General features: G+C 42.8%; 1 protein-coding gene across 2 annotated transcripts in view; it reads right to left on the reverse strand.

Annotated features, from left to right (window-relative positions):
- Positions 1-8,365: 8,365 nt before the first annotated feature.
- cyth1a (cytohesin 1a) overlaps positions 8,366-12,224 on the reverse strand; it is a 31,164-nt gene continuing 27,305 nt past the window's right edge. For both annotated transcript variants that reach the window (XM_079233309.1, XM_079233310.1), the window contains exons 10-13: positions 10,589-10,665; positions 10,425-10,493; positions 9,804-9,958; positions 8,366-8,945 (exon numbers count right to left, since the gene is read on the reverse strand). In XM_079233309.1, the coding sequence (XP_079089435.1) occupies positions 8,867-8,945; positions 9,804-9,958; positions 10,425-10,493; positions 10,589-10,665 (380 nt within the window). In that variant the 3' untranslated portion in view covers positions 8,366-8,866. The remainder of the gene's footprint in view (positions 8,946-9,803; positions 9,959-10,424; positions 10,494-10,588; positions 10,666-12,224) is intronic.

Consider the following 12,224-nt stretch of genomic DNA (forward strand, 5'->3'; position numbering starts at 1 on the left):
GACAAAGCAACGGTCTGTTGTCTTCCCTTTGCTTTTATTTTCCTGGCATAAGCTGTACTGACAGGAACGTCTCGTGTTGTTGTGATAAGTTGCAACTGGAAGAGCACGTGGGTCAGTTACCAACATTTCAGCCATGTGACAGTGAGCTGGGAACTTCAGCCGGGGCTATTATTGAGACCGACATCACAGGACTAACCCTTTCTTTCCAAATCACATATAGCTAACACAATTGGGGAAATGCCTATTATAACATTGAGTGCTAACTCATGACAATTGATGAAGGAATTGCGCACTATGTATTCAGTTTGACTGCACAGTCATGGTGTTGAGAAAGAAGTTAAAGAAAGAAGTGAAGGCCACAAAACGTCATTGGGGTCTGGCATCCAGTGTGTCATTATTTTCCACCGTGAGCTGGGTTGTACTAGATGTGGTTGCTAAGCACATGGCACTTCAACATTTACTGGAAAGTTCAGATTGTAGTGTGTAAATCATCTGATCCACAGTCACACATGTCATTCTGTCTAAAATTATAGATTATTAGTACATTAAGTATGAAATAGTCTTCTTAGCTGTTGAGATTTTACTGGGTGCAAAGCCTTTATTTACTTTAAGAGGAATGGTTTGACATCTGGGAAAATATGCTTAAACTCTATCCTGCCGAGAGGTAGACGATAACATATACACATATATACTCTCATGTCTGTACATTAAATATGTAGCCGGAGCCAACAGAAGTTTAGTTTAGCTTAGCGTCTTAGACTGGAAACAGGGGGAAACGGTTAGCCTGGTTCTCTCCAGAGATAGCAAACTCTAGCTAGCACCTCTAAAGCCCAACAAGGAATCGGTTATTAATCTACTAAACAGAAAACTAAGTGTAAAAGACATAACTTTAAACTCCAGACAGTATATTGGTCTGAACCAGTTGCCAGGCAACCATTGAATAATCCAGAAAGTTACTGTACCCAACAATAAATAGTCTGGCACATAACACACATTTTTCACATACTTGATTTTGTTTCCTTTGGACAGAGCTAGGCTAGCAGTTCTCCCTGTTTCCAGTCTTTGTGCTAAACTAAGCTAACTGGCTCCTGGCTGTCGCTTCCTATTCAGACAGGCAGGCAGGAGACCTTCTCATCAAACTCTTGGAAATAAACCCGAAGGAAACCATCACGCGCAAGATTACAATCTGCAACTCTTTCATCCCTGCACTTTCCGACAGAAATAAGCATGTGAAGTCATACCACCATGGTGGTACAAGCTGCATCTGGAAAATGCACATCTGCCACGTTCCCCGAAACTGCCAACGTCCAGATCGTGATCAACTGTCTCCTCAAACATTCAGATTGCATCATGCCAGATAATATGATTGATTAACGTTGCCCGCCTATCTCGGCTGGCCGGCCGCTGCCGCCTCCATCCGTTTATCAGTATTAAATGCTTGGAGACAACGGGAGCCAATGACATAATCGGGATCTTAAAAATGGACTTTGATTCCCACAAATCCCAGAAATAGCTGGCTGATGTCATTGGGCAGATGGTAATGAATCTGTCTCCACTATTATAGCAGGTCGGCTGAGAGATGCTGTTACACACACACACACACACACACACACACACACACACACACACACACACACACACACACACACACACACACACACACACACACACACACACACACACACACACACCTTGTTTAAATGCACTCAAGCCAGAGTGCACACAGCCAAATAATTGGCTACTTGAAAATGTGTGCATGCATCCAGTATTCATGTGCATGTAGAATAATACGCTGGTTATCCATATGCATCTACACTCATGAGCACATGGAAACTCAGACACACAGAGTTACTACACTTCCTCTATAACACAGGAGTAGTAACTTGATCCTGAGCCGTGCCAGTAAGTTGGACATTTCCGGATAGATTTAGTGTGTAAGTGCAACATTCACACACCGGTTTTGTGGTTACTGTCAAGATAAGAGTGCTGGCAGTAGCCTGTGATGTGTGCCAGGCAGAGGACAAGGACGTTTCAGAGGCTCAGAGAGGATTTACCTGGAAGATGTCCTGTAATCCCAGAGGAGCCTGGTCTTGATTTAAAGTTATCCCCCGATGATAAGTAACCTTTTCCTTCATACTGCACATCGTCTAAAAGGGCCTGCCTCAATCACAGATGTTTGAGGATACTACCCAGGATGCATCAGTCAGAGTAAAGCTTTGATCCTATACTATTCCCTCAATCGGTAAATGATTCCACATGCCAGAATGACTCGGCCTTCGATGACTTTGCACGAACTGTCTTCATGGCAGACACAATGCTGTCATATGATGGAATTATAAATTGACTGTGAGTAGCCTTTTGTTCCTGGTGCAGGTGTGTTTCTGAGAGCGCTCTTTCATCTCAGTCATCTGTAACTGTTTGTGATAGCTTCTACTACAATTGCAGCTGTATAATTGGTCAGTATATATATGCATATGTATTTCTTCTTCTTTTACAGTTCAGCTCTCTTTGTTTCAGCTGCAATAATCCCATTTTGCATTGTAGATGTCCAACTCCTACACATTGAGGTATGTGACCTCTGCTAACAGAAACTCAGTGTGCCCAAGGGGTCTCACAGAGGGAGCCCCTGTCTTCATAACTTCGCCTACACTTCCAGATATGTATTCTGATTGCAAGTATCGCACAGAAGAGCTCAATGGAACGTTTTACTTTCACTCTGACCCACAAATGCTGAGGTAAACTGGTTCTGGAACCGAGATCAGAAAAGAGCACCGAAGGTCTCTCACACTGCCTCACTTCTCAAGGCATTTCATTTTGTCCCGTTCCAGTCGGGCACTCCCTGTAGACAGGAAATTCTTCTGGAAGCGCTCCAAACCACAGCCTCCTTTTCCATCTTTTACTAGAAATCTTGGAAGGAGAGTACACTCTGTTCCAACCTCCGACCTGCATGTAAACAAACAATCTGCCCGTTCCAGAAATCGCTCCAGGTTATCCATCTACAGCAGCTCTCATCTGAGATTCCTGCAATGCCTGTAATCACTTTTCTGCAGAATATACAGCAATCAACACAAGATAATATACAGGAAGCTCATTAAGACATGAGATAAATCGTGAAAGAAAAACATTTGCCTCTTTTCGCACCACATTGGAAAAGTTTCCCAGAATAAGAGCCACCCACAGTTCAATGAATATGCAGGAAAAAAAATCCCACAATACCATTTTCCCACTGGGACAAAGAGCCTTTTGTCAGCAAGTTCACGACCAAAAACATTGCACACAAGAAAAAAAAGTTGATTCTTCTTTTCCAGTAAATCTAATTGATTTGGCACTCAGGCAGCGTCTGTCTCTCGCCCCGATTCAATTCAGGAACAAATGCTTAGATTTAAACTTAAGGTTGCTGCGTTGTTTCTCATTTGTAATTTAAGAATGCCAGTAACTGCAGTTACGAGGCCCTGTCTATCTGCTTAATCATTTCCAGTACTTTGTATTTGTTACACATGACAGTACAACTGAGTCATGAATCCGAGCACGCTTCGGTTTCATACAGAAGAATTGTAACAAAGGTTTTGATAGAACCAGTTTATTTTTCACACCTCTTTCAATACCTTAATAAGTTCATATTTAGGTCACCATGTCAGCTAAGTAAAGGTCCTCAGGGAATGGGATAGCTTTTAAATTTGCACAACAGAGATAACAACAGAGATTAGGAATGTCTTAAGGTTATCAATTCACCATAAAAATGAACATGCAAACAGCTAATGTTCTGATGCACAATTCAGTCGCATATTTCAAAATAAAGAGAAGAGTGAGGCAATAAATCTTAATTTTCTTTTCTGCTCCAGCTAGAATTAATTAAAGGTTTTGCAAGATTTTGTATGGGGGCAATATTTTAAACTTACACAATAGCTTGTTTGGGGGAAAATTCTATATTATTATATATTCAACATCCCAGCACCGCTGCACTGAACGCAAGCTTTTCCTCACTCTCAGATGCTGAGATGCTGGGATATACTGTACATATGGTGTTTGCATGGTTATACAAGTGTGTGTGAAGCACAGAGTGAGAGTGAGAGAAAGAGAGAGAGAGAAAGAGAGAGAGAGAGAGAGAGAGAGAGAGAGAGAGAGAGAGAGAGAGAGAGAGAGGGAGGGAGGGAGGGAGAGAGAAAGAGAGATGATCAAAGAGGGAAGGGGAGGGCGAGACTTTGTTGTGGTTGTCTTTATAACTCCCTTTCTCAGAAACCCGTCCGAGAGGATGAATCCAGCGTTCCTCGCCAGAGCAGGAGATTCCTAAAGTGATTTGAGCAGGATTTATTCTTCCAGTAAAGCAACAATGCATCTGTAAACACAGCAACGGAAGTGTACATGCACCTAAAACACTCTGATACGCAGCAGCTCATAAGAGTTTGAGCTGCGCTTGGCTCCAGTCTGTCTATGTGTCGTGTTTTTTGTATTTGTATGAACATGACAGAGGTGTTCAGGGAGATCTAATGGGAGACTCTTCTCTGAATCGGCCTGAGGGCTTGTTGCAAACTCATGACTCACACGATGGACAGATTTGATCCCTTAAATGCCAACTTCAAAGCACCTCCCTTCTTAAATGAACTTGTGAATTGTATGCAAAACTGAAAACCGAGAAACCTGTTTAAGCAAACAGCTGTGAACTGGTTTGAAGACGTCCACCATGGCTGTGTTGCATTACGTGTTTGTGTGCGCACACACGCCAGCCTGTGTGTCACATTCCATGCCTGCATGAGCCCCATACGAGAAAAGGCCCTTCTCATGCCAGCTGAGGTCAGGTCCGGACACCGTGGGGTGCACCCTTCTCCCGCTGCGGTGGGCTGAGAGGCAGGGGGAGGCCTCCAGTGCTTCTGGGAAACAGTCTGGGCCTAATTGGAGCCTGACTGGTCTCACATGTCTCCACTTACTGGAGGAGACAGAGGATCCCACTGCCTGGCCTATAAGAGCTGCAGCAGGCCCAGGCCTTTCCCCCTTCATCAGCACAACCACACAGTAGTGGATTCAGCAAGCAGGCCTGACATGACAGCATGACTGAGTGGTGTGGTCGGGGCTGTCTCAGTGCAGTGAGGTCAGGTCGGCTATACTGAGCTTCACATTATCTTTTTTTGAAAGAATATTTGACCTTGATACAGCCCTTTGGGTACAGCTTGTTCCAAGGATTTCCTTTCTGTGCAGCACATGCACCATCTCCCTATTGTTCCCTCTCAACTCATTCTGGGTCAAGACTGATGAAGTACAACTGTACTTTAAAAAGACATCATATTCTCCTTCATGCACACACAGACCTCAACCTGCCCAAAAAGACGTAAAAGTACACCGTCTCTTCACGTTGCAGTGAGAAATACGAGAAGTGAAAAACAAAGACTACCCTGCTGCTGCTGCCACCCACCCCACATTCTCAAACCTTTTTTTTCACTGTTTTTTTTTCTTGCTTGCTGTGGCAAAGTGCCTCTCGTTTCCCATCAGTCACAGTCACCTCCTTGGCCCTGCTCTGAAATTCTCAAAAATGTAATTATCATCCTGTTTTACAGCAGCAGTGCAAAATATTGTTTTACTGTGCAAAAAAAAAAAAAAAAAAAAAAAAGTACGATCTACATCCAATCCAACAAAACTCTACTCATTTAATATCTGAATGTGCGGATGCACAGTGGAGATAACATTTGACAAATTGTATTGCTATTAAAGCATTTCAATGCAGACTATTGCCCAGACGAAAATAAACACCTTTTCATTAAGACTTTAATTTCGAGCATAATTTGGTTTTGCTGGGAAAAAAGATATTCTAATCTTTCACAGATCAAAGGGCTTTTGAAAGCAATTCTCTGCTCAGATAAACACGTCTTAACTTGAATAGTCAGGTATTCACAAGACGGAACCATTTCACTTTATCACTGTACTTACTACCATTTCAATATTACCCAAAAGCCTCTGCAGCTACAATGTATGTGTCAGTATAATTTAGCATTAACTGTGAATATCCAAAAGGGGACTGAAGCTGAACTATTTACCCAAACTGCATTGCATTTCAGTTTCCTCTGTCTGCCAGTTACACATGTAAGATGCTGAAACGCTGGTTTGTTTGCGTCAGTACATTTGTGCTGACGCACAACATTTTATAGAAAATATGAACACTTTCACAACTTTTCCTCAACTGAGACGTTTCGACAGCTGCCGCAACCAGGTGGTCCATCATCGTTCACATTGTAATGTCATTGTATGTTAGTGTCTCAATAAGGTGTTTATTCTTTTCCATGTTGGCGCCAGCAGCAATAGACAAACCTACATAAGCTTATGGTGATATATTCTTCATAAAGTTATTTAATATAACCCGCAATATCAGAGTGAGGCTCAGTAGACACAAAGATGCATGTGCATGTGTCTTTTCAACTGCATTTTAGTCGGTTTCCTGCATGCATGTTCCATTGAGAAAAAGTCATTTCTATTGATTGCTTTTCCAGGCATCATTTAATATGATACACATTCACTTGTAAATATCGACCTTTCCCTGTTGCCTCGACATGTGTGCCATAAATACTTTAAAAGAACGCTTGTGAAAAGATATGAAATGTCATGACGCTGTAAATAAAGGCCGGATTGAAACAGTAACGAGAGTTTTTCTAAATGTGGTTGCAAGAATTCAAAATTCGGAAAGTTGTGCACTTTATCAAAACAGAGGAGATGATTTCAAGTGCAAGTAGTATTAAGTATGCATAGGCACACAGCCGGTTGGCCACGCATGACTCATAATTTAATTTGAAATTAATTGGGCATGACTGTAATTAATAAGCAGCCAAAAAAAAAAAAAAAACAGCACGTTGAACTTCCTTGTTTGTGGTCATAGTTAATACTAAGCAAGATGCATCAGTGCTTATCACATACTGCCATCTGCTGGAGTTACTTTATACTGTAACATGAGCTTATGACATGCGGTTGTTTAAGAGACATTCATAGCCAGCGTTGTGACAAAGTTGTCTTTATTTCAGCTTGATTAAATGGCAATGATACAAACCTCAAATCAAACATTGAACAGAATACCAAAAGAAAATGGCACAACTAATAAGAAACACAATGAAGACAAAATACCCACTTTACATATAAGTATGTACAACTTTGATAAATAAACCAATACTGTCTAGAATTATGATTGTTTTTGCATTTTCTCTTATTTCTCTAGGATTAGAGCACTGAGAGGAGCAGAGAGCGGAAGAGAACCAGGAGTGAGGAGAACGACCAGCAGGCACACACACGAGACAAGTGTGGACAGGAGTAGAAAAGACAACAACTCAGGGCTGCGTTTGCAAAATTGTACCTCAACGCAGTTTTTTTTGGCTACCTGACAAAAAGACATGTCACTGCCTCAGTGCGACCGACCAACCATCCTGACCTCCATCTTCTGGTTCACCACAGTACATTCCTCATATGACTAGTAGTTCTGTATCGTTTCACATCACACTTTGGATCCTGAGACGGGGACAACCCATTCTTTTCCAGGCATAGCTTCAATGAACCACACGTGTATTTGTGCCGCTTTAAAGCCTCTACAACAATATGTCATATATTATGTCTTATACATAAACAACCTGAAGCACACAGTACAACTATGAATGAGGTCGGGCTGACGGCTGGAAATTACATGCGATTTGTTTTACCATTAAATAGGTAACCCTCTACAAATAAAAGAAATAAAAGGGAAGAAACTAAATATGAAATGTTTACCTGGGAGAAGGAAACTGAATTACTGTTGCTAACCAGCAGCTTTTCTCATCACATTTCATCCAGAGTGCCAGGCACCGTGCAGCAGTGAAGAAAACCGTCCTAACAATGAAATCAGGCAACAGAAAGCGGTTTTGTGTTTGAAACAAAATAAGAGAAAATGTAGGGGAAGAAAAAATATAATACAAAAAAAGGGGGGCACCAGTTCTAATTTCCAGACAACCTAAGACCTCAAAAAGATGCCCAGGGTGATGAACACTTGTCCCTTTGAAAAGACACTAATCCCCAGGATGCATCTCTCAGATCTTCAGGAAATGAACAGTGAGAGCCAGATCCAACCCCGTCCAGACCAGCAGACACAGCCATCAGCAGCCCTTCGTCCCCACACTGCCGCTTGCGTCACATTTACAAAAACAGTTTAGTCTGGGACACAGATTAGGCTTCCATTCCTCACACGGCTGCCGTGTTGTGAACAGAAGCCATGTCAACGCCGACATGGAACGTTTCAGAACATCGTAACAATCTCCTGAGTGGCAACTTTTTTTTTCTTTTTTTTTTTAATATAAAAACAGAAACGTTTTTTCTATAAAATAACGTTGGCAAATCAAGCCCCTCCCTCCCACACCCTCCATTGCAAGACCTTTTTTTCTACAAAAGCACATGTATTGCCCTAACATATTAAAGCACATTAGAAAAGGTCTTTTCTTTTCTTTTAGAAAGCGAGGAATATTTTGGTTGGAGTGCCACACTTGGTCAGACCTGCTGAGTTTAAAATGATGTGTGCTACTGGGGAACGGCATGAGTGTTTGTATGTTGTGTATGTGCACAATGTATATGGGAATTGTGTTAGTTTTTTTAAAGCATCTTCAAAGAGGATTTTGCCGAGTTACACAGCAAGATTTCCTTGAGAGAGCACACAAAGCTGAGCGAGAAAGAGAGACAGGAGGTTAAGAAGACGCTTTGGCCACAACGCTCATCTAGAAACCCCAGCATGCTTCCTGTTTTTTGGCCTGTAGAGTCCCAAAGCCAGACTGAGGCAGACCTCAACCACGGCGTCTGCACCGACCCAGACAGGGCGAGCGGATGCCTGGACCCCCTGCTCTGTCAAGTGCAACATCTGGAGTGCTGAGCAGCTCTAGTGCCTCTTCATGGATGACACCTTCTTCTTCCTGGCTGCCAGCATCTCGTAAAAGGGGTCCCTGCTGATGGCAGCTCTGATGGCACAGATGCAAAAGGATAATGTCAGTGAGCGAAGGATAATGGCACAAGTGTGCAAATTGCTGCACTTCTGCGGTACTGTAATGTTAGACATAGTGCATTTGCATGTAAGTAAGGGAAAAAAGTATTATTCAAATTGATGTGTGAACGTGTGAGATTCAAGTCCAATTAGGATGCAAAAATAGCATATTCAATACCCGACTGATGACTAACAATCTTTCTTTTCACATACTTAAGAGCAAGTTCTCTGGATTCTGCTCCAATTGAAAAAAAAATATATAACTTGAATTGTTTGGGCAAAAATCTGTAAAAATCGACAACCATTGAGAGTTGAAGAGGAGGCACGGTGGAAGAGACGTGAGGCGAAGATACTTATGTGTGCGGTTGATTACTGCAATTTGAATCAATCAGTCTCTCTGAGTCCTAACTCAGTCTTATCTGAACACAGACATTACAAATGCTACTTATGGCTCCAGAACTTGCCTGAGCAGTCTGTGTATCCATGTGGGTACACTGGGTGAAAACAGCAATGGCTAATAGCTAAATCTACAAACTTTTAGTGGTACCAAGTTGACAGAATGTAAAATATTACAGGCTTACTCAAGTTGTAGCTACGGCTAACTAACTGATTTTATGGAAACATTATACGTCCTGTTGGCAAGCCCCCAAATTCTGGGAGCTGTAGTTCCAACATTTATGCAGAGTACTACGAGTAGGATTAGTCCCCAAAAATGTAAGCAAAAGAAAATAATAGGAATTACTTTGAAAACCCTAATGGGCCTTACATGCAGTTACAAACATGCACTGTATCAAACTATGCCTTCAAGAAGTGAAGGAAGAAAAAAAACATTTACTTGATGCTGTTCATCCATTCCTCTTTTTCCTCAGCAGTTGGGGCGGAGATACGGTAGAAGGTGTGGTTGCCCTCCACAACGCGTCCGTCAGCCTCAGTCTTGCACGCTTTTATCACCTGGTCCTTGTTGTCAGGGATGAAAAGCTCAAAGCAGTTCTACAGAAGGGAAGAGAATGCAAGTTAGAAGTTATAGAAAGTATGATGCTCCCAATAACCATCAAAAATGCTATAAACTATTATCTCATGTACTACAGATCCATATGGGTCCCACGTCAAGATTTATAAATCCCTCTTTATGCTATACTGTTCATATACGGTGTCATATAATGTTGTGAGTAAGTAACTGCCAACAAATATGGTTGTGTATGTAAATGCACCTGCCTATTAAGCAGCCATTATCAATAAAACGTCTATATCTATGAAATAAATCAGTTTTATTAATTTCTAGCTCAACCTCAAATGTCAAAAATGGCATGGTAAACACTACAGCAGTAGAAGTTCAGCTAAAATAATCCCAGTTGTCAATTAAAAAAAAAAATGTACCATCCATTTAGAAAGTGGCCAGTTTGGCCTGACTGGGTGTGTAATGACAGGAAGAACCAGTAGAGGGAGCTGTACTTACAGGCTTCTTATCCTCCACTTCCTTGAGGCTCAGGTTCTCCAGCGGGATGATCCCTCTAGGCTCTTTGTCCTGGACAAACACAAAATATGTGAGTTTCAGTGTGCTGCACACCGGGAAGTGGGCGCAGATGACTCTCTGGAGCGGAGAAACTGAGCTGTACTCACTGTGGTGTACTCAAAATAGTAAAGACAGTTGTCTGTGAGGATGAACCACCTCCTCTTCCAGGTTTTAACTCGTCCCCCTGTGGAGCAAACAGCCAGCGTCAGAGAGGCTCAGCAAGAGAAAAGAGAGAGAAACGAGCACCGAAAGCACCGGGTCGAGCAGCGGACAGGCAGACAGATATATGGGCAGACAGACAGATGACGGCTCCACAGGACTCCTTTTACCCAGAACATTCCTATTCACCCTGATCCACCATCGCACCATGCGCTCGCCATCACCACAGCTGCAAAGCCTTTGGCTCTTTGGTTATTTTTCTTGGCTTTATAACTACTTGTAATGCTTTTTTCACATCTACATTTCAGTAACTGGTCCTGACCACCTCACAGTTAAATCTCAAAGTTAATAGATGCCATTTTAAAAGCTAATTGGAGTCGATGCAATACAATAAAGCATGTCTTGCTGCGTCTTGAAACTCTGCTCACTTGGCCATGTTTCTCTTTATTTCAGTTGCTGACTCAGAAGAGCCATGATCCATAGGCAGTATACGTATCTATGGAGGTGGCTTTGAGGAGGTTTACATACATAGCCACACTTATGCCTTCTAGTTACTCTATTTAAGTTGTAGTTTAAGAAGTTCAGTTAGCGCAAAGCACGCCAATGACTATACCAGGGGTGAACTTGGAAAGTAAAGAGTGATCGAGGATTAAGTTCTCTTTCACGCCCAATGGGGGCTCTCCGGTTAACTCTGTGTCCCGCTGATCTGTAGCTGACCTCTGACCCTCTTTGACACCCATACTTCCTGTGAGGGCAAACCTGATCACAGTGGCAGATGGCACTGTCACGCTGGGAAGATGGGATGCCAACAAAATGAGAGAGTGGCAAGAAGACGAGCGCCTGGAGCTATGCTCGGTTTCTCTACAGGCATCTCAGACTTAAATTTCCTGTTTTGGCTTTAAGTAACTTCTTAGTCATATAGGAGCATTGTCCAGTGAGTGGGCGTGGGGGAGACAAGCTTTCTTTCTGATCATGACATAAAGACCTAAGCCTTGTCTAGACTAGGCTATCCCACCACCGATGAGGGGAAAAAAGCTTTGTGAAACCCATCTACCAGGATAGAGGAGGCTTTGAGGAGGTTTATATACAGACATGTAGAACACACGTGAATTATCATATAACAGCAGGAGCACTGTATATGATACCCCATCATAGCACCATGATAGGTCAAACACTTCAGTCTATGCTTGTTAAATTCTACAGACGCCATCGACACACGCTTCACTCGACAGGCAAAGATGGAGAGCCCCTCTCCGCATCTCCACTCGTCAGTGTGTTGCAACAAAAAAGCAGACGAACAGAAAACACAAGACGCGATGGCAGAATCACACAGTTGACTGGCTCGAGGGTTGATTGGGTTGTTTGGAGGTTGTGAGTGGTTTCATGGTCACGTGTGTTTCCTATCACTCTCAAGAAGGAGAGGGGTCCTCCTCCCGTGCAAGAATGTCTGGGACGAGGCGGGACGTCCCAGCCGATTGTTGCAGAGATGTGTGCACGGTGCTGGGCCGGAGTGGAGCTGAGTGGATGGGGGGGGGGGGGGGGCGCCCATGCAAGACGGGACTGTGGGAGGCTGGGCACACAGAG

This window comes from Taurulus bubalis (genome assembly GCF_910589615.1).
Source record: "Taurulus bubalis genome assembly, chromosome: 17".
NCBI classification, from domain to species: domain Eukaryota; kingdom Metazoa; phylum Chordata; class Actinopteri; order Perciformes; family Cottidae; genus Taurulus; species Taurulus bubalis.